Source organism: Macrobrachium nipponense, chromosome 45, assembly GCF_015104395.2.
Source record: "Macrobrachium nipponense isolate FS-2020 chromosome 45, ASM1510439v2, whole genome shotgun sequence".
In the NCBI taxonomy this organism is placed as follows: domain Eukaryota; kingdom Metazoa; phylum Arthropoda; class Malacostraca; order Decapoda; family Palaemonidae; genus Macrobrachium; species Macrobrachium nipponense.
Window position 1 is genome coordinate 15,557,427 of NC_061105.1, and position 24,573 is coordinate 15,581,999.

General features: G+C 33.6%; 1 protein-coding gene across 2 annotated transcripts in view; it reads right to left on the reverse strand.

Moving 5' to 3' along the window:
* Positions 1-5,423: 5,423 nt before the first annotated feature.
* LOC135214107 (uncharacterized) overlaps positions 5,424-24,573 on the reverse strand; it is a 28,427-nt gene continuing 9,277 nt past the window's right edge. For both annotated transcript variants that reach the window (XM_064248210.1, XM_064248211.1), the window contains exons 3-6: positions 19,659-19,821; positions 13,476-13,565; positions 9,858-9,969; positions 5,424-5,719 (exon numbers count right to left, since the gene is read on the reverse strand). In XM_064248210.1, coding sequence (XP_064104280.1) covers positions 5,489-5,719; positions 9,858-9,969; positions 13,476-13,565; positions 19,659-19,821 — 596 coding nt within the window. In that variant the 3' untranslated portion in view covers positions 5,424-5,488. The remainder of the gene's footprint in view (positions 5,720-9,857; positions 9,970-13,475; positions 13,566-19,658; positions 19,822-24,573) is intronic.

The following is a 24,573-nucleotide window of genomic DNA, read 5'->3' on the forward strand; positions in this document are numbered from 1 at the left end:
AAATCAATATCACTGCAGCTTCTATTTAGCAATAATAAATTTTAGATTTCAACAAAAACACATGGGTCTTATAAGAACCTCGAATGGCTTAACTTAGGAGTGATTCAACTTCTTTGGAAAGAAAGCTAAACAAGAAAAAATGTTACTGGACATTTTCAATCACAAACCCACAAAAATGATACAGTGATTATACAATTTTTTTCATGGCTGTTAAAAATCAAAAGGAATTGAAGAAAGGATTTTCAGTTGTTAAATGCGGTCCCGAGTAACCGAAATACTATAGGGAAAAGAATTTCAAGTATAAGACAAAATAAAAACGCAATCTAAATGTCCGAGACAACAAGGCGGCTACGCCATTTCAGAAAAATTTTATCATGCAGTCGATTGTCTTGCAAAGAACAATGGGAAAAGCAATGACCACAAATAAAGTGGTAACAATTCCGCCGAACTCTACTGCTAAAATGGGCGTGAAATTGTGCCACGAAATCGCCCGCCAAATTCTCTAATTAACCGATTATTAGCTGATATCATTATTATTAAACTGGCATGAGCTGGATTGGCTTGTTTCTTTAATTAGGTGGCAAATTGTGAATTAAGTACCCGTGAGGTCAGCCGGAAGTAGTCACTTCCAAGAACTGTTCGAAAACGCTGTCGCAAGAGGTGGTTTAGGAGCAGAAGACCTTGGGCAGTGCGACTCCAATTCTGTGTACGGAATGAACGATTAATTCTGCATTGAAAATCTGTGTTGGAAAATCAGATCACATTAAATCATAGAGCTGAGGTCAAGTGGCGCTGAAATCCACCGGTACTGGGCCAATTAAAAAAGTGGCACTCCTACATCTGAGGTCAAATCATAATTGACAAGAGGAAAATTACTGAAGAAAGAGGCAGAAATTCCTAAAAAAAAAAAGCAAGACGTATCCGAGGTCAAATGATAATTTACAGACAGGGGGGGAAATTATTGAAGAAACAGACAGAAATTCCTCAAAAATAAAATCTTTGAAACGTATCAGTCAGATAAAAAGGCGCATGCGCGCACGTACGACTGAAATGAACTTTCAGGGCCTTTTGTTACAGACAACAGCCGAAATGTAGGTCGGGAAAAACAAATGGATTTTGCGTCGTTTGTATCAGGGGGGGAATATTGGGTTTATCTGGTTGATTTCGTCTTCATTTTTGCCAAAATTCGTAGAAGTTTGTCAATGTTTTGTTCATAAATACGACTAAACATGAATAGCTCCCTTCATTTAATTCAGAGCTAAAGGCCAGGGAGAACTTCCCTGTTGGTTGGTCAGAGTCAGCTGGTTCACAGCAGGCATCTAACCCTCACCAGATGCCAGGTAAGTTGACTGAGCTTCAGGTAAGCTTACAAGTTTACCAGATGCCAGGAAAGCTTATTAAGGTCCAGGTAAGCTTATTGAACTTCAGGTATGCTGATCAAAGTCCAGGTAAGCTTGGTATACTTCAGGTAAGCTTACAAATATACCAGATGCCAGGTAAGCTTATTGAAGTCCAAGTAAGTTTATTAAGCTTGCAAGTTTACCAGATACAAGTTAAGCTGATTAAACCTCAGGAAAGCTTACAAGTTTACCAGATACAAGTTAAGCTGATTAAACTTCAGGAAAGCTTACAAGTTTACCAGATGCCAGGTAAGCTTACTGAACTCCAAGTAAGCTTGCAATTTTACCAGATGTCTGACAAGCTTATTAAACCTCAGGAAAGCTTGCAAGTTTACCAGATGCCGGGTACCTCTATGTAATCTTAATTACGTTCACTGCAGCTTAAATAAAGTTTTTTTTATAGCAATTTGATTTCACAGGAATCACTGATATTTGAGAAGGAAAAAGTTGTCCATTTCCAGACATATTTATCTTTGTAAGATCAAGCTTTCTTCTGCCAGTGTAGTGGATGGACTAAAATCAGTCGCACAGTCCTATATGGGCTGCTCTATGAGCAAGAGCCCGTGCTGGCATAAGGCCAGCTTAATCAAATAACAAGAACAGCCAGTCGCGTTGACGAGACGGCGAGAAAGTAAAAACACAAAAAGGAAGAATGAAAGTACCGTAATGAAAAATAGAAAGAAAGAAAAAAAGATAAACGAATAGAAAGGTGACAAAGAGATCAATATAAAATACAAATCAACGAGACCCATTTTTTTAAAGAAATTAAAGGTACTAATAAAAGCATGATGGACAAAACACACAGGGACCAATAAAAAAGAAAAAAAAGACCAGAGCAAAGAATGGGGGTAAGGAGACTAAGCGATAAACACGAGGTACAAGAAAAGACGGGTAAAATATATCTTTTAATTTTTTTCTTTCAGCCAGAATATCGGGGTTAGTACCGAGATTCCGTACTGTGGGTGACAATTTCAGCTGCACGATTAACCACGCACGAATACGTGCGTCAATTGTACGTGGGGCGTACATTTATATACATGCTACGCGTACTGTACATTTGGGAACTGCTAATGTATTATACATTTTAAGATGTCAGTGTAAGTAGGGATTATGTATAATCATATTCACAATATATATATATATATATATATACATATATATACTATATATTATTATATAATATATATATATACATATTATATATTATATATATATATATATACAACTTTATATATATATATATATATTATATAATATATATATATATTCCAGTGAACAATAATGGAAGAATAGCATAATTATATATATATATACATCTTTACCTATCTAACCGACTGTCTATTTATCTATTATATATATATATATATATATATATATATATATATATTAGAACTCTATTTACCTATACATAGAATATATATATATATAGATATATATATCTATATATAGATATAATATATATATAACTCTACCTATACATATAGTATATATATATATTATTAATTATATATATATATAATATATTATATTATATTTGTACATACAAACACAATCAATAATAAAAGATCCCTATATTGTACATCATCATTATATTAACCTTGAAATATTACTATCACAAAATATAACACCATCGTGTCATAAGTTCTACATTAAAGACAATCTTTTGCAGCCTTGACATCGTTCACTGGAAAAAAAAAGGTAAAAGAAAAAGAAAAAGAAAAAAAGAAGAGAAAGAGAGAGAGAGAGAGGGAGGGAGAGAAAATCCCGCATCAAGTGAACCAGTTTTAAAAGTCAATAAATTTTTTCCAATCCGGTATCAGTATTACGGGCTGGTAAAATGTGCGCTGAAAGCATGCCAAGAGAGAGAGAGAAGGGGGGGAGGGGGTTGGTATTTCTTGAGACCGTTACCTTCGTAGGCTATTTGACACATGATCAAACTTATGCAAAGGACGAGGATTGCTATATGTATCGGTTTAGTTTAGACGTCTCTCTCTCTCTCTCTCTCTCTCTCTCTCTCTCTCTCTCTCTCTCTCTCTGTATATACGTATATATATATATATATATATTATATATATATATATATATATATATATATATATATATATATATATATATATATATATATATATATATATATATATATATATATATATATATATATATATATACTTGATCACGAAATATATAAAACGTATGCTATGTATAAATAAAGGTTTTTGCAACGAAGGAAAAAAATGAAAAGCAAGATAGCCAAGCACTTTCGGTCTAGTTCGACCCTTTACTTAGGCACAACTGATCTTACAGAGGAAAAACATAGTCCAAGTAGGCTTAATATCCAAACTGACACTACAAGATTAGCAATAAGGCCGATTTCACTCTACAGAAACGAGGAAACGCCTGAGGGCAGTATAAGCGAATTTTTAGGCAGCCACACCTTGGAGGATACACACGCGGTCAACAGATGATTCATCCAGAAAACAATACATTTTGAAAAAACAAGGAGGCATATACAACTTATTACCATGAAATTTACAAAAATGTTCCCCCCCAAAAAAATTATTAATGAAAAGACGAAAAAAAATATAAATATATCGAGCAAGAGAGAGAGGGAAAGAGAATATCGAGCAAGAGAGAGAGAGAGAGAGAGCGAGAGAGAGAGAGAGAAATAATAACTATATTACATGTGGGACTAATTTATTAGTAGTTCATTTATTTTAAGGTCCTTCATATACATTTTACAAATATACGGGTCCAAATTATACATTCCCGGACTAAGATTTAGGTTGTTTTTATTAGTGATTTGTATAATTGCTGATTCCAGTAAATTTCTTGAAACATTATCATTAGATCTAGCAATTACAGAGGTATCACCCCAATTAATGCAATGAAATTTTTCACTCAGATGGATAAACTGTGCATTTGAAGTCTGGGGTGTTCTAACTGAATACATATGCTGCTTAATACGTACACATAAATTTTTACTAGACTCACCAACGTAAAACGATGGGCAATCCTTACAAGGAATTTTGTAAATGATGTTATTATTTGCTACGGGACTATTCTTAATTAGCATATCTTTAATGGTATCGTTATAAGAGAACACTAAATTAACATTAAACGATTTAAATATTGATTTTATGGTATCGATGTACATGATTTATTGTCTAAATTACTCCCACATGTATACAGTTATTATTTTCTCTCTCTCTCTCTCTCTCTCTCTCTCTCTCTCTCTCTTGCTCGATATTCTCTTTCCCTCTCTCTCTTGCTCGATATATTTATATTTTTTTTCGTCTTTTCATTAATAATTTTTTGGGGGGAACATTTTTGTAAATTTCATGGTAATAAGTTGTATATGCCTCCTTGTTTTTTCAAAATGTATCGTTTTCTGGATGAATCATTAGTTGACCGCGTGTGTATCCTCCAAGGTGTGGCTGCCTAAAAACTCGCTTATACTGCCCTCAGGCGTTTCCTCGTTTCTGTAGAGTGAAATCGACCTTATTGCTAATCTTGTAGTGTCAGTTTGGATATTAAGCCTACTTGGACTATGTTTTTCCTCTGTAAGATCAGTTGTGCCAGAGTAAAGGGTCGAACTAGACCGAACCGAAAGTGCTTAGCTGTCTCGCTTTTCATTTTTTTCCTTCGTGGCAAAAACCTTTATATATATATATATATATATATATATATATATATATATATATATGTATATGTATATATATATATGTAGACTTATTGAAAATAATATATATATATATATATATATATATATATATATATATATATATTCATAAATACTAAGCCACATTTACCCCGTTAATAACGGGAATATCTTACACCGTTAACGAGATCATAGTTAAAAAGTACACCTCCCTGACCAGGATTCGAACCTGAGGCTTTTGGACAAGATACACAGCCACCTTATCCATTTGACCACCGAGTGACAAGACTCCAAATAATCTAATAAATAGATATATATATATATATATATATATATATATATATATATATATATATATATATATATACGTACAAACACATGCATGTATGTTTTTATTCCAAAATAGGTTAAAGAGCCTAGGCCTATTGGCCTATTTCAGGAAGATGCTCTTCTTCTGATCAGCCTCCATGAGCATCGTTATGATGTGACTCTCGTCAGGCTCCACCTTGGAGTTGTCAGCCAGCCAGTTGGTCACGCTGTCGTGCACCCTCCTCCACTCCACCCACTCCGCCTCCTCCCTAGGGGCGTCGTCCTCGGCGGGCTTGGGCAACTCCAGGGCGACGCTCTTCCGCCGGAGCTTGGATACCCGTACGATGCGAGGCTGGAAGTATAGAAGGGCGGCCCTGTGAGACCTCTCATGGAGAGTCAGTCGTTTTGTTTAGTCATTCGGTTTCAGGAAAAACCAGTAGTAGCCTAATGAACAGACTGAGAACTGCTGGCACAGCTCGGGTATGGTGCAACTCATTCCTTTTTTTTTAATTGAGTGAATGTTTTTGGAGATGATGTGGCATATATAGCACTTTGCAACTTCAAGTCCTCTGTCATGGTCCTCTCGCGTTGTGGCTTTTGATGTTTCCCCTAAAGTACTACGTGGGCAAAGAATCAAGAAAGTTGAAGAGCAATTGTCATAACTATACCTGTACAGTGGCAATCGGTGTCCTCATCCACACAGCTAAAGGAAGACCCTGACATATTGAAGCAAAATAAACGAACAGTGAATTATATAAGAGAAAATGCTTTGTCTTTGACATATTATGCAAAATGACCGAAGAGCTAAGTATGTAAGAGCAATTGCTTAGCCTCAGGAGTATTTGATATTTAAGGAGAATCAATGAGAATAAACAGCACAGTGAGGTACCAATTAAATGTCATCATAAGTTGGATTTAATGCCGAGTTGTTGAGCCATCGCTGCATCCAATCACGGGTACCTACTACTTGTTCTTTCCGCATTTCCTTTCACTGGCAATGACTGTCAGTGCCAGAATTATATGTCGGCTAAACCGAGCATTTTTTTAAAAATGAGGATTTTGGGGCACACGGGGGTGAGGGATCAAGTCTAACCGGCTAACATTTAACAGAACCTTCGCTGGCCAGCACCATGAGTCCGCTTCGGTAATGAAACCATGTGATAAATGACAAAGCCAAAGCCTGAGAGAAAACCATTTGCAAGTCACTAAATAGCACCAGATTCAGCGATTTTCGAAAACCCAGATATATCATTGGACGCCAACCTTCACTTTGATAAAGTGGCCGTGGAGCCTTTGCATAATTTTTCAGCATTTTCTTGTCGATTTCTTGATTTATTTTGTGGAATTTGGTTACTCTAGCATGGTGCAACTGGCATTAGAAATCTGCACATCATAGGGTAAATTTGATTTATATTCTGTATCCTTATATATTAACTTTCTTTAAAAAATACAGATCATATACTACGCAAGATGTATTTCAAATCAAAATAAAAAGATATTGCTTAACCTTTAAAGCTTTCGTGAATATTCGTATTCTATTCATATTTCACTCACGATGATAAGCAACGATGATGCCGAGTGCAGAGTGCGAGAAAGAGATTAATTCAAAAGACAAGAAAAGTGAAGATGGTTCTCTTCATTAGTCCTGAACTGCGAAATACATCTTCTCGCATTTGTGACTGAAAACGTTTTGATATAACTGTTTTACACACACACATACACTGCACTATATTATATTTGTATAGATATGTATGTGTATATATATATATATATATATATATATATATATATATATATATATATAAATAACTGAATACGTATACATGCATGTATTATACGTGTTTGTATGTATATACACAAACACATAATACCTATATATATATATATATATATATATATATATATATATATATATATATATATATATATATATATACGTATATATATATTTGTGTGTCATACACACACAGAAAGATCAATACGCACACATAACACAGTATAACCATAACCTCATTACCTCCAAGCATTCCAAGAAACGCCAGGTTAACAAGCCATCCGTGAATGATTTTGGACGAACAAAACGGCATCTCACTGCGTCAGGCGCGTGGCCGTATAGCAATGATAGTAATATATATATACTTTCGCTTTCCTTCGCCCCAAAAGGCAAGTTTTTGCCGCCGGTAATTTTTGCAAATCACGAAAACGCAAATCGACTGTCTGTCTGTGTGTCTCTCTCTCTTCTCTCTTCCTCTGTCTGTCTGTGTGTCTCTCTCTTTATCAGTGGCTGTGCTCTGTCTTCATGTCTAATGTGAAATTCTTGAAGGATTAATCTGTATTTATTCATTTATTTATCTTTTATTTATAGTACGGTATACAGTATGCCACGCCCACTTTCTCGGAACCCCGCCCCTTTTCACTCCCCCCTCCATCTCCTACCTATCCCATGCGTACATAGAGAAAGATTAATGGTTCATTCTAATGATTTAATTATAAATTTGTTAATCAGTTTATTGATTTATTATCTAATTATCTAATTATATATAATTTTATCTTAATCTTTTCGTCACTCGATATAGGTTTTTGGTAACTGAGAACACAACAGTAAATGTATTAAAAATGGTTGCGAATGTGACAGTTATATCAGAAAAATGTATCAAATGTATTGAAAATAGTTAAGTGATTATATTGATTATATTCAGGAATATTTATCGATAATATAAGTGCATAAAATAACTACAGTGATTCACAACGTTAACAAAATGTTAACAAAAAGTGAACAAAACCGTATTAAAATAGCTGAAGTTTTTCTTTGAATCCAACATAAAAAGCAAATAAAACAATAGAAAAGCAATGAAATTATAATAATAAAAATTTATTGAACATGAATGAACATCTATTGATAAGAGCCATATTATATTCATTAATAAACATTATTAATATAATATTTATGGCTCCGAAAACCTCTGTAAATTATACCACCAGCACTAATTCACTTTCTAATCCGATGATCTATTTATGAAAAAAAACTATTTTCCACTTTTCCAAAGTCCTCTGATCTACGGTGCGACCTGAGAGAGAGAGGGAGAGAGAGAGCGAGAGAGAGAGAGAGAGAGAGAGAGAGAGAGAGAGAGAGAGAGAGAGAGAGAATGAATGGGCGATTTTGAGTGTGAAAGTCCCGATGAAAATGTCGAGATTATTAAGCGCACTAATTTCGTAATCAGGGTATCTTCGCTTCTCTCTCTCTCTCTCTCTTTATATATTATAAATAAAATATATATAATATTAATATATATAATATATATATATATATATACATTAATATATATATAATAATATATATATTAATTATAATATATAATATATCTGTTAACTAAAAAATATATATCATTGTTTTATCTACCAATTCAATTATTTTTGTCATTACTGTAAACTCCCATAATAAAGTAGTATTGTAAGAGAGAGTTGTGGCAGGGGAAGGGATTGTTAGAGAGGCTGGACAGCTGAGTAGAAGTGAAGGTAAAGGGATAAATGAGAAGTAAAAGGCACAGCCGGAAGTTCACCTGAGATGGAAGGTGCGTACAGACAGCCTTGAACACCAATGTCTGACCTGAGCGTTGGAAAGTCATATCGTTCCAAGTAGAATTTATATTGATATTTTTTCTCCCACTAACTCGGAAGGCCAGACACTCGATACTCGAGCAATTGTGAGGTAATCAGAGTCTCGCTGATGAGGAAAGAGTGTCTGAATCGACAGAATGCGTCCAATAAGAGCTTGAAAAGGGTTTCATGATGAAAGCTACATTACATTGGCCAACGCGTATCGTACAAGATGAAGGCAGAGCTCATAGGCAACACAGCGTTGTTGCCGACGGAGGGTTTTCTCATTAGCCGAGACAATGAAACGACTATTTACGAAAGCATAATGGGTCTGCCAAATTCAATTAAGCTAATGCACATAATGTTACTACGACGCAAAACGCTACTGGTCTTACACGCCAACTGTATTAATTGCGACATAAATATTCTTAGAAATGATTGGCATCTTAAGCAAGGATTTAAGCCCCGCCCACTTGAACAGTGTAGTTGCCAGTCGCCTCTGTAAAATATACCACCCTTGGAATTGAATTTCTGTGTGAAAGTAGTTCTTGAAATTGTGGGGCTGTGGCTCTGTAATCTAATTCTTAAAACATCCGAGAAGACTGGATTTCCTTGGGAGATTGAGCGATTTTGGGCCTCTGTTGAGTTAATCAACTGTTGATGATTATCAAAATGATTTTGGTACTATGGCATTCAAAAGATCCCTTTGATATGACTGTTTTTGTCATTAAAAATATTACCAATAGTCATTTATGATATTACTGGTCTAAAGTAATATGATAGCAACTGGTAAAATAAACACAAATGAAAAAATGTGCCAAGAAAGACAGCACAAACAAAACAGAAAAAAGAAAGAAAGAAAGGAAGAGGCATTCTAAGCAAGGACACTGTACCTTCTTAGCCTTCTCAAACGTGATCGAGAATCCTTGTTTACTGGCCGATAGGATGGGCTGACTCCACGTTGTGACGAAGGCGTCTTCGAACACTTTCTTACCGTGTCTTCCTCTGAAAAAGTCACGTGATACCATCATTATTGTTATTACTGGAGCTAATTAACGGAAGAGCTGGGATGCGGTAGATAACTTCTTGTTAAATAATGAGCGATTCTGAAAGGCAGAGTCTGTAGAACTGCCTGTGTGTTTGAAAGAAAGTCTGTGTCTGGAAAGCAATCCAAATGTCTGTCTGTTTAAGAACAGTTCGTATATATATATATATATATATATATATATATATATATATATATATATATATATATATCTAAGAACAGCCATTTGTACATCTGTATTTAAAGCATGCTTAAAAATGCGTGTTTAAAACAGTCTGTATGACTGTTTGACCGACAAACCATTCATATGCATGCTTGTTTGTTGAAAAAAAGAGAATATGCGTATGTCTGTCTGTTAAAATACAGTCTGTATGTCTGTGTCTATTTGCCGAACCATTTTTACGTATGCCTGCCTGTTTAAAAAAAGAGAACATATGCATGTCTGCCTGTTTAAAAAAAGAGAACATATGCATGTCTGTCTGTTAAAAAAAGAACATATGTATATTTGTCTGTTTAAAAAGAGAAAATATGTACGTATGTCTGTCTGTTAAAAAAGAGAACATATGTACGCATGTCTGTCTGTTAAAATAAGACAACATATGTATGTCTGTCTGTTTTAAAAAAAAGAGAACATAAGTATGTCTCTATTAAAAAAGGAAAGAACATATGCATGTCTGTTTGAAAAAAAAGAAAACTTATGTCTGTCTGTCTGTTAAAAAAAGATAACATATGTATGTATGTCTATTTAAAATAAAAGAGAACATATGAATCTCTGTTTACAAAAAAGAGAACTTATGTACGTATGTCTGTCTGATGAAAGAGAACATGTGCATGTTTGCCTGTGTGACAGATTATACGTATTTATAGATATATATATATATATATAAATACATATATATCATATAACAGATATATATATATATATATAAATATATATATATATATAATATATATGCCTGTCTGTTTAATTAAGCAAAAAAAAAAAAAACCAAAGAAATATTGTATGTCTGCCTGTGACAAATTATATACGTACTATATTATATATATAGATATGATATATATATATATAATATATATATATACATATATAGATATATATATATATATATATTATATATATATATATCATAATGCCTGTCTGTTTAATTTAGCAAAAAAGAACATATGTATGTCTGTCTGTGTGACAAACTTTTCATATGTACGTATGCCTGTCTGTGTGACAAGCATTTCATATATATGCCTGACTGTTTAATTTAAAAAAAAGAGAACATACTTATATCTGACTGTTTAAAATAAAAAAAACGAAAACATATGTACATCTGCCTGTTAAAACCGTCGGCTTGTACACCTGCTTTTTCGCTGTATCATCTTCGATTGACACATATATTACGTGGTAGTCATTCATGTCAACATGCGTTCTTATTTTTCTTCATTCTCTCCTCTCTCTCTCTTCTTCTCCTCTCTCTCTCTATCTCTCTCTCTCTCTCTCTCTCTCTCTCTCTCTCTCTTCGGCCATTTCTCGCCCGGCTGGACAAGTTAATCTTTTCTTTTTCTTCAAAACTGAACCTGACCGGTTTCTGGATCCAGTTCAAACCAGTGTTCAGACTACGCTGCTTTCTACAATGACTTTTCAGTGCTCCAGTATGTAGAGTTAATGGCTGCTAGTGCGGGTGCTACTGCAGATAATAAAATAATAATAATAATAATAATAATAATAATAATAATAATAATAATAGCGAAAAGAAATTTTAGTTTCATACACAAATACACATACACACACAAACACACACACACACACATATATATATATGTATATATTATATATATATAGATATATATATATATATATATATAATATACATATATATGCCATTATAGTCCACAGGAGAAAAGAGAATAAAAGACTCTGGCAGCTCGATAATATCGCCGTCCACCAGGCCTCTTCAAGAGCTTTATTTTAACTGAACAGAATGAGTAGTTTATTCTCCAAAACAGTGCTGTGAATTTACAAGTACAAAATTGTGGCTGTCCTATCCTGTGGAACAAAACAGAGACATTATTCAAAGAAAAAGATATGATTGCAAGAAATTTGTTAGGAACAGCATGCATATGTTTTAGCAAACAAAAGAACTTCAGTATCAGTCAGGGCACACATAAATTGGACCCTTTATTCCTTCATATTGTTTCCTAACAGTACAAATTCAGAGAAAAGTTTAAATGACCAATCACCAAATCGTTGAATAGTTCTCTCTTTTAACTTGTTTGAATTGCTGATTTGACCATTTGTTTATGATTCAAACAACCTTATTTTTACTTTGACAATTGTTATGTTAATTTCATTTTTCCAGTGGGAAAGTCTTAATGAATTTTGTAATACTCATTCTGTTTAGTTAAACTAAACATCTTGAAGAGGCCTGGTGGAAGGCGAAATTATCGAGCTACTAGAGTCTTTTATTCTCTTTTCTCCTGTGGACTATATTGACATATCTCATCTTCGTGTTATGAAGATTATATATATATATATATATATATATATATATATATATATATATATATATATATATATATATATTTATTTTAAATCACATATTTCGTAAACCTCCACAGATTAATGTTCCGTTGATATTTGTGGGGGAATGTTCTCTCTCACTTTCAATTTGGAGGAAAATTAGACCATTTGCCTGAAATGGTATCATAAGCAAAAACATTGTTTTTCTAATCCAATTCATTCAGACCCTCCCCTTATCTCACCATAAAAAAACAACGATTTTTCTTGTTTTGATAAGCAAAAATATTGTCTTTCAATAAACACATTTAAACACGTCCCTCTCCACTTCACTCATCATAGAAAAAATCAGTTTTTTTTTAATCTTAATAATTAGAATATTCACTCATGATAGAAATACAGGACTTTTGACCTTTTATTATTGGAAAAAATATTAATGGTAGATTACAACCAATTTCAATGGGTTTTCTACAAAGGAAAACACTGAATGTTCACTAAAATGAAAACTAGGACATTTTGTTATTTAAAATTTTTTTTTCTAGAGTTTCTACAATGAAATATATTGTTCATATATTATATTCATTTAAACACCCTCATCCATTTCCTTCTATATAGAAAAAAATATTTTCTTGATATTTTTGTGATAAAAAACAATGCATATTTATTATACACAAAAATAGGGCACTTGACCTAAGGTGACCTATTATTATTAAGAAAAATGTTTTCTGGATATTTGTATAATAATTAAACTCATAAAACCATTCCCACCCACCTCCACTTATCCTAGAAAAACAACTATTTTTCTTAATACTTGTATGATTTTTAAATTTATAAAAAAACATTCCCACCCACCTCCACTCATCCTAGAAAAAACACCATTTTTCGATTTTTTAAACAATAGAAAACACTGAATATTAACTCACCCCATAACTAGGACAGTTGACCCATGGTGACCCTTACCTGTCATGCCTCTTGCTTTTTGCCCTTAGGGCGAGGGCACGTTCGTAATGGAGTCTCATCTTGGCAGCTGCAACTGCCACGGTGAACGAGCTGCAAAAAAGAAAATAAAAAAAAGACGAATAAACAGGTGGACAAGTAAACAGAAGAATCTAGAAGTAAACAAGTGAACACCGGTGAAGGTTAGTGAAGTCTCTCTCTCTCTCTCTCTCTCTGCAAGTAAACAGAAGAATGCAAACGTAAATAGGTAGATAACTGTGAAGGTTTACACAGGTAAACAGGTAAACGGATGAAAGCAGAAGTAAATAAGTATCTCTCTCTCTCTCTCTCTCTCTCTCTCTCTCTCTCTCTCTTGTTTATGTTGCTATCACGGCGTCCGTCAAGGAAATGAGGCAGAATAAACAGAGAGGGACTTAGATGATACTGATAACACGAATGGGGTAAACGTCCACACTGGTTGAAGGGTAAATACATAACAAAAGTATATGCACACTGAATGACCGTGGTGGCGGTAATAATAATAATAATAATAATAATAATAATAATAATAATAATAATAATAATAATAATAATAATAAAAATGGGTAGAAATCTCAATTAAGAGGGCACAAGTAATGTTCTTTAAGGTCCACAATAATATACTGATGGTAGTAGAGTATAAAACCATATAGTTATATATATAATATATATATATATATATATATATATATATATATATATATATAGTAAAATATAAAACCTACTACTACCATCAGTATAATATTGTGGACCTTTATTATTATTATTATTATTATTATTATTATTATTATTATTATTATTATTATTATTATTATTATTATTATTATTATTCATAAGATGAAACCTATGCATATGGAACAAGCCCACCAAAGAGGCGCCTCCATTGACTTGAAATTCAGGCCTCCAAAAAATATGGTGTTCAATATTAATATTATCATCATTAATAATACCGCTATTATTACCATACTGTTGAAATTAAGAGATCTACACCGATATTATTACCATTACTGTTGAAATACGAGATCAGTACGCTATATATACATGCATATATACATACACACACCACACACAACACCACATCACCCTCCCCCCCAAAAAAAAAAAAAACGAAATCAACCTAAAAATAACCAACAGCTATTTCTCTCACACCAATGACCAATGTGCTACTGAAACTGTCAAAATGGGACCTAACGTTCGCCGAAAGCCCGTACTGACCTTTCCCAAAGTGGCTCGGAAAATTAGGCTTCTTTCATTTTGAAACCTGCGACCTTTCTAAGCTGAGTTTCACTTGTCGTTTCTTTAGCCGCTAATCGTTTGTTTGTGTCAGTCAGTGCAGGAATAGTGGAATGGACGAAGGCAGAACTTCGCAGAAAACTAGGAAACATATGACAATACACAAAGCATTACACCCAATAGCAAATACGGACAGACTATACATAACACGAAAGGAAGGAGGGAGAGGGACTACTAAGCAACGGCCAATAGAATATATATATATATGGTATTCTATTGGCCTTGCTACTAAGTATAGAGGACTGCGTCAACATCGAGAACAGAGCACTGGGGCAATATCTGAAAACCAGCGAAGACGAGTGGCTCAAGAGTGCATGGGAAGAAGGACTATTAAAAGTAGACGAAGACCCAGAAATATACAGAGACAGGAGAATGACAAACAGAACAGAGGAATGGCACAACAAACCAATGCACGGACAATACATGGGACAGACTAAAGAACTGGCCAGCGATGAAATATGGCAATGGCTACAGAGGGGAGAGCTCAAGAAGGAAACAGAAGGAATGATAACAGAGGCACAAGATCTGTCCCTAAGAACCAGATATGTTCAAAGAACGATAGACGGAAATAACATCTCTCCCATATGTAGGAAGTGCAATACGAAAAATGAAACCATAAACCACACCGCAAGCGAATGTCCGGCACTTACACAGAACCAGTACAAAAAGAGGCATAACTCAGTGGCAAAAGCCCTCCGCTGGAGCCTGTGCAAGAAACCCTAGCTACCTTGCAGTAATAAGTGGTACGAGCACCAACCTGAAGGAGTGATAGAAAACGACCAGGCAAAGATCCTCTGAGAATATGGTATCAGAAAAGATAGGATGCTACGTGCAAACAGACCGGACGTGACGCTGATAGACAAAATCAAGAATAAAGTAGCACTCATTGATGTCGCAGTACCATGGGACACCAGAGTTGAAGAGAAAGAAAGGGAAAAAATGGATAAGTATCAAGACCTGAAAATAGAAATAAGAAGGATATGGGATATGCCAGTGGAAATTGTACCCATAATCATAGGAACACTAGGCACGATCCCAAGATCCCTGAAAAGGAATCTGGAAAAACTAGAGGCTGAAGTAGCTCCAGGACTCATGCAGAAGAGTGTGCTCCTGGAAACAGCGCACATAGTAAGAAAAGTGATGGACTCCTAAGGAGGCAGGATGCAACCCGGAACCCCACACTATAAATACCACCCAGTCGAATTGGAGGACTGTGATAGACCAAAAAAATTAAAATATATAAATGAAATAAAAATAATAATAAAGATTATTATTATTATTATTTTATTATTACTATTATTATTATTATTATTATTATTATTATTATTATTATTATTATTATTATTATTATTATTATTATTCAGAAGGTGAAACCAATTCATACGGAACAAGACCACCAAATGGGCCATTGACTTGAAATTCAGGTCTCCAAAGAATATGGTGTTCAATAGTAATATTATCACCATTATTAAGAACGCTATTATTATCGTTACTATTGAAATAAAACATCTACACTATATATATATATATATATATATATATATATATATATATATATATATATATATATATATATAATATACCTACATACATACGTACACTCACACACTCAACACCACATCCCACACAAAAAAACAAACAAAAAACGAAAGCGACCTAAAAATAACCAACAGCTATTTCTCTCAAACCAATGACCAATGTGCTACTGAAACTGTCAAAATGCGATCTAACGTTCGCCGAAAGCCCGTACTGACCTTTCCCAAAGTGGCTCGGGAAATTAGGCTTCTTTCATTTTGAAACCTGCGACCTTTCTAAGCTGAGTTTCACTTGTCGTTTCTTTAGCCGCTAATCGTTTGTTTGCGTCAGTCCCATGTTGAATAATAATAAATAATAATAATAATAATATTATTATTATATTATTATCATAGTTTTACTCGCCGTTTCACAATAAGGGATCAGGCGCGCGTGCGCTGAAAATTGTGTTGTTGTGCCAGTGATAATAATATTAATTATGATAATGATAATAATGATGATAATAACAGCAATAAGGGTGGACCTTCTCTTGGGGAGGTAGCGTTATATTCAGTAATAATAATAAAATAATAATAATAATAATAATATAATAATAATAATAATAATAATAATAATAATAATAATAATACGTATGTTTATATTTTCATCAGTGCGGATTTTTTCAGCAATAATAATAATAATAATAATAATAATAATAATAATAATAATAATAATAATAATAATAATAATAATAATAATAATAATAATAATAATAATAATATATCTCGTCTTCGGTGAACGAAACTCCGATTCAAAAAGTACATTCCCTTGTAACTTCATTCAGTCCTTTCAATGAATGAAAGTAAATTTCTCGTACAGCTGATTTTTTGTTCTTGTTTTGTTTTTTTATGAATGAAAGGGAACTTCTCGTAAAAACAGCACAACCGTCGAAGACAAATGATTTTAAACACCACCTTTGCAAACCCTCCTCCCAGCAGAGAAATGTCAGCTACTTAATCTAACAATTAATTTCACGCGAAAGCAATTATGGCCTCCAAGTCACGACATTCCCGAAGAAGTTTGACGAGACATCAGCGCAGCTTTACGGCTAAAATAATTATAAATAAATATATATAAACTCCAGTTAGGTTCGCACTTAGACGGGACACCACGTAAGCTTCCGTGACCGCGTGAACATCGGGCTAGCAACCTCATCCCCAAGATAGATTTAAATTTCTAATAGTGACATCAAACCGTAGGAGTCTGGTGCGAAGTGCAGCGAGTCCCAGCGAGGCCAGAGACCCCGAAACAAGGCCAGGGAACCGAGCAGAAGTCATGAATGGGATCTCTGATACCAATTTCTCGTGTTAATTCCAAACCGTCATTAAGTAACTGGATCTAATTGGTTTGAAAAGGCACATCCTTATAATTGGTTTTCTCGATTCGTTACCAAGGTCAGTTGTACCGTCTGACGCCTATTTTCGAGTTAATAAGGTCTTACCAAAAGCGATTAAGGCCAATTATAGCCTTAATGATTGTCTCATTCTTGAACGATGACTTTCTGAGAGAGATTTCATTCTAATATGTTTTTTTTTTGTTTTTATTATATTATTATTATACTCTTAAGTACAGCAACAATAAAGGGATAGATATATTTACGTAATTTTATTCTAATATGTTTTTGTTCTTGTTTTCACATTACTCTTAAGTATAGCAACTATAAAGGATAGATATATTTACCGAATTTCATTCTAATATGTTTTTGTTTTTATTATATTACTCTTAAGTACAGCGACAATAAAGGGATAGATATATTTACCTAATTTTATTCTAATATTTTTTTGTCATATATTACTCTCAAGTAGAACAACAATAAAGGAATAGATATATTTACTTAAATTCAATATCAATATGTTTTTTGTTGTTTTCACATTACTCTAAGGTATAGCAACAATAAAGGAATAAGTATATTTATCTAATTTCATTCTTAATATTTTTTGTCAGATATCAATTACTCTGAGGTAAAGAAATACTAAAAAAACAGATATATTTACCTAGTTTCATTGTAATGTGTTTTTGATTATCTTGAATTGATCTGAAGTACAGACATAATAGAGGAATATATTTATTTACCTATAGTGTTGCAGAAACAAATGAGCATCATTATCATTACAGTGCAAACGGCAATTTTCTGCGAATATTGATTTTTTTTACTTTACTCAGTTTTTAAATCAAAGTAAGTTTGAGTTTGCTAACAAAAAACAAAAGAACAAAAAATGAATTCAAGAATACGATTAAGAATTTTTTACTCTACCTGAATAGATTTTTTTTTTACTTTGCTCAGTTTTGAAATTAAAGTAAGATTAAATTTTCTAACAAAAAAAAAAACGAAAGAACAATATATATAAACTCAAGAATACTATTCAAAATTTTTCACTCTACCTGAATAATTTTTTTTATTCGGTCGTGATATTACAGTAAGTTTGAATTTAAAATAAATAGATTTCATAATAAGATTATGAAAAAACTGTAAACAAAACTTTCTTCTAAAAACTCAGGATGCATAAAAATCTTCTTATGCATACTGAGTTTATAGAATTTTTTTTTACAGTTTTTTCATAATCTTAGTATGAAATCTATTTTTTTTAATTCAAACTTACTGTAATATCACGACCGAGTAAAAAAAATTATTCAAGTAGAGTAAAAAATTTTGAATAGTATTCCTGAGTTTATATATATTGTTCTTTCGTTTTTTTTGTTAGAAAATGTAATCTTACTTTAATTTCAAAACTGAGCAAAGTAAAAAAAAAAAAATATCTATTCAGGTAAAGTGCGAAAATTCTTAATCTTATTCTTGAATTCATTTTTTGTTCTTTTGTTTTTTGTTAGCAAACTCAAACTTACTTTGATTTAAAAACTGAGTAAAATAAAAAAAAATATTCAGATAGAGTAAAAAAAATTCTTAATCTTATTCTTGAATTAATTTTTTTTCAAAGAAAATTCAAACTAATTTGAAAACTGGATAAAGTAAAAAATAATATTCAGGTAGAGTAAAAAATTCTTAATCGTATTCTTGAATTCATTTTTTGTTCTTTTGTTTTCTGTTAGAAAATTCAAACTTACTTTAATTTAAAAGCTGAGTAGAGCAAAAAAAAAAACTATTCAGGTAGAGTACAAAATTCTTAATCGTATTCTTGAATTAATTCTTTCTTCTTTCTTTTTTTTATTAGAAAATTCAAACTTACTTTAATTTACAAAAGTGAGTAAAGTAAAAAAAAAATATTCAGGTCAAGTGAAAAGGCGAAAGGAAACTTATTGACAAAAAAGAAAAAAACCGCACATTATAATTAGGCCTAATCATACCTTCTACTGATCCTGTGAACATTTTCGTCCAACGAAAACTCCCGAAGGACAATCTGTTCCTTCGGGCTATCAGGAAGACCCAGAAGGACCTTGCTTTTCCCACAAGACTTCCTAAGGGCCTCCACGACTTGGGAATAGACCTCCGAACGTCCTACCATCAGATCTGAGGAGCAGAGAAGAGGATTTAATCATTCAGGTATCCTAGGACCCTTAAGAAGATTGGAGGACTTTCATCCATGTTTATGTAAGACTTACATAGATCCCCAACAGGAAATTTTGAAAGTGAACTTAGGGGAATTTAAATATCCTGAGATGGGAGGACTTCAAAGTGAACTTGAGAGAATTTAAGTACCCTCAGATGAAAGGACTTCAAAGAGAACTTGAGAGAATTTAAGTATCTTTAGATGGAAGGACTTCAAAGAGAACTTGAGAGAATTTAAGTATCTCTAGATGGAAGGACTTCAAAGTGAACTTGAGAGAATTTAAGTACCCTTAGATGGAAGAACTTGCAATGAACTTGAGAGAATTTAAGTACCCTTAGATGAAGGGACTTCAAAATAAACTTAAGAGAATTTTAGCAACCTTAAATGGAAGGACTTCAAAGTGAACTTAAGAATTCTCTGCTACATAAACTTTAACGTTAATTACATTTCAAGCAGACAGTCTTCCAACATCAAACTGCTAATAATATGGCAAACGATACAATGTGAAATGATTCTTTATAGTCTAAGTGAAAAGACATAGCTTAACTAAGCCTAGTATTCGAGAAAACGATCGAATTTGGCGCTGAAATCATCATTACTGAGAAATTTGTAATGCAAAATCAAAACATCATTTCAATGTGAATTTGGGATATTTTAGAAATGAATCTCATATGGGAACGAAATGTAAAGACGTAAGGTTTTATCTGCCGAAAGATTTTTTCCTGTCACCCTCAATACTTTTGAGAGATATTAGCATTTGAATAGCGTGCCGGCCCGCCAGAAATGAGCCCGTACCCGGTAAGACTTGGCTCCGCTGGCAATAGCTGGCAAGTCAATAAAATGAAAAATTTATTGTAATAGGAAAACTTTACTTATCTCTCTCTCTCTCTCTCTCTCTCTCTCTCTCTCTCTCTCTCTCTCTCTCTCTCTCTATATATATATATATATATATATATATATATATATATATATATATATATATATATATATATGATCAAAATAGAATTCTAAGGCAAAATTTTTATAAGGAATCAATTCACAGCTTTTTATCTTTGTCCAGATCGAAGAGTAACTTTCATTTTGTTACAAGACCAATGACAATCAAATACTCACGAAAGGGAAAGGAGAGAGAGAGAGAGGAGGAGAGAGAGAGAGAGAGAGAGAGAGAGAGAGTTGGGGGGGGGGGGCGGGGGTTAAGGTACTGCTCAAAGAAAGGCTGGGGGAGCGTGATCTCAGGTGTTTTCGTGCTCAGACTGCTCGACAAACAAGGTCGACCTCGGCCACCTTTTCTGTAGAGAGGTCGAGCTAGGTCGAGAGAGGTCAAGTGAGGTTCTTTTGAGACACGAACGAAGAGAGAGAGGAAAAAAAGTTAGACCCGGACGTTAAAATGAACAGTTGTGCATCATGACAAAGCTCTCTCGCTCTTTCTCTCTCTTACCATTCCATTCTCTTTCCTCACTCTTTTGCTTCTTTTATTTCTTTCTTCTCTCTTTTCTCTCTCTCTCTCTCTCTCTCTCAATTCTCTCTCTTCTCTCTCTCTCTCTATCTCTCTCTCTCTCTCTCTCTCTCTCTCTCTCTCTCTCTCTCTTCTCTCTCTCGCTGTCTCTCTCTCTCTCCCTGCCTGTATGTCTGTCTCTCATTTCTTTCAATTCTTTATTTAATTATATAACAATAATATCTTACTCTCAATTTATCAGAACAAAAGAACATTTTTTTTAACAAGTTTATGTTTTATTTCATGAGGAATTTATATAATATATATATACTATATATATATATATATATATATATATATATATATATATACATACATACATACATACAAAAGAAAGTTATACAATTAATTAACAAGGAATTACCAGCCTTGAACCTAAAATTAATTCCGAAAAATCCTCTAACCATCCGATCTCTTTTCAGAGCTAAAGACAGATTAAGCCCGCCTTTGATGTCCAACATAGTTTATAAATACACTTGTCCCAGATGTAATCAGGGTACTTATGTTGGATGCACAAAGAGGCTGCTACAAGTCCGTTTCTGCGCCCACAAAGGAGTCAGTTTCCGAACAGGATGCAAACTATCCAATCCTGAGCTATCCAGCATCCGTAACCACTCTATTACCTGTCGCTCCCGCTTGGACATCGATGATTTTAAAATTATTGGATCAGCCAATAAAGATGACGAGCTTTTAACACTGGAATCAATTTTAATCAAAACTAATGTACCGAATTTAAATGCCCAGTCCTCGTCAGTTCAGCTGTTCATAGCCTAACCACTTGTTTGTTTACATAGTTTTGTGTGTGGGTGTTTTTTACTTTATTATATTTTTTTCTCCCCACTCTGTCCTTCAGTCACCTTCTATTTTTTACTCTGGTATGTTGTCTCTCCAACCTAGTGTACAATAATTTTTACATTTTAAATGTTTTAGTGTTCAATTTTAAATTTTAAATATTATACCGTGTTTTATCAGTGACGAGTCTTATATGTTTGTATTTTTATCAATTCCCAGCCTTGAAAATGCATCGAAGTGATGTGAAACGTCGGCAATAAATTATGTACTACGCTGGGACATGCCTTTACCTCTCCGCCTTGTGATATATACATACATATGTGTATACATACATACATATGTGTATGTATACACACATACATATGTGTGTGTAAGTATAATTGCAAGGGTGCACGCCCATACTCGTCAGATGACGTCACAGCGCCCTTCGGAAGAAGTGAAAGAGATTAGGCGGAAAATTTTGACGTCCCTCTGATCTTTAAGATATTCTTAAGCCCCCTCTGGGGTTTGGACGCCGAAGGAATTGGGGGGTTCTGTGGTGAGGAATGGGATTTGCCCTCAAAATCAGGCTTCATGTCATGGATAACGAAATCAGAAAGTAAAAGAGAGAGAGAGAGAGAGAGAGAGAGAGAGAGAGAGAGAGAGAGAATGGTAAATGGAAGGCCAGCTATTACTGAAGAGAGGTGAAAGGGATATTAAACCTTAATTGCTTTAAAATGATCAAATTAGAATTCTAAGACAAAATATTTATAAGCAATCAATTCAAAGCTTTTTATCTTTGCCCGGAACGAAGAGAGTAACTTTCATTTTGTTATAAGACCAATGACAATCACATACTCACAGAAAGGAAAAGGAGAGAGAGAGAGAGAGAGAGAGAGAGAGAGTGGGGGTTAAGGTACTGCTCAAAGAAAGGCTGGAGGAGCGTGATCTCAAATGTTTCCGTGCTGAAACTGCTCGACAAACAAGGTCGACCTCGGCCACCTTTTCTGTAGCTAGGTCGAGAGAGGTCAAGATAGGTTCTTTTGAGACACGAACGAAGTGGATGCCGACCAAGGGATGAATTGCCGGTGACTAAGAGAGAGAGAGAAAAAAAGTTAGACCTGGACGTTAAAACGAACAGTTGTGCATTATGACAAAGACTCTCTCTCTCTCTCTCTCTCTTACCATTCCTTTCTATTTTCTCACTCTTTCGCTTCTTTTATTTCCTTTCTCCTTCTCTTTCTTGTTCTTTCCTTCTCTCTCTCTCTCTCTCTTATTCCTTTCAATTCTATATTTAATTATATAATAATAATATCTTAATTCCCAATTTATCAGAACAAAAAAATTTAACACGTTTATGTTTTTATTTCACATGGAATATATATATATATATATATATATATATATATATATATATATATATATATATATATATATATATATATATATAGATATATATATACATATGCATAAAAAATCACTGTAGATGCACGTGACTTCATAAATAAGCGAATACCACAGAAAAATAATAGTCAGAAATCCAAGCGCTTTCGCTTTACTCAGACATCGTCAAGGAGTTAATGAAGTACAATTGGAGATAAAGGTCTCAGGTACAAAACAAGCTCAAGAATGCCAGATGGTTAATTGTCAAAAGGGTAAAAATTAAAAGGGATAATCCAGGATTATCGGATATCACACGGTCACAAACCTAACCGAAACTACAAAGTATCTTTACAGAACAAAACATGTAAAACCTGAATATAATAATTTTGTTGCTTATATTTATCTACAACTTTTTTCATAATGAAAGCATCAAGTTTAAATAAACCAAGACTTAAATTTAGAACATTTCTATTATTTGATTTGATGAAACAAGATTCAATGATATTCCTTTTAACTGTGGGATTAAGGCTCTTGCTTGACTCCAGTTAATAGGATGGTCTAAATCTCTCATATGTACGAATTAATATATTCAGATTTTACATGTTTTGGACTGTAAAGATACTTTGTAGTTTCGGTTAGGTTTGTGACCGTGTGATATCCGATAATCCTGGATTATCTCTTTTAATTTTTACCCTTTTGTCAATTAACCATCTGGTATTCTTGATCTTGTTTTGTACCTGAGACCTTTATCTCCAATTGTACTTCATTAACTCCTTGACGATGTCTGAGTAAAGACGAAAGCGCTTGGATTTCTGACTATTATTTCCCTGTGGTATTCGCTTATATATACATATATCGAGCTACAAATGTCCTTTAATATCTAATTCGCTCTACCTCGGAATTAATATATTTTCGTATATTTTTAACCGAGGGGGAATTTATTAAGCGATAATAGAATTGGCGGCCGACGGGCGCGATCCATCGACCTCTCAATTCCAGGACTGGCAGTGAAGCCTTAGCCAACCTCGCCACCGCAGGAGATATAAGTTTATGCCGCCTCCCA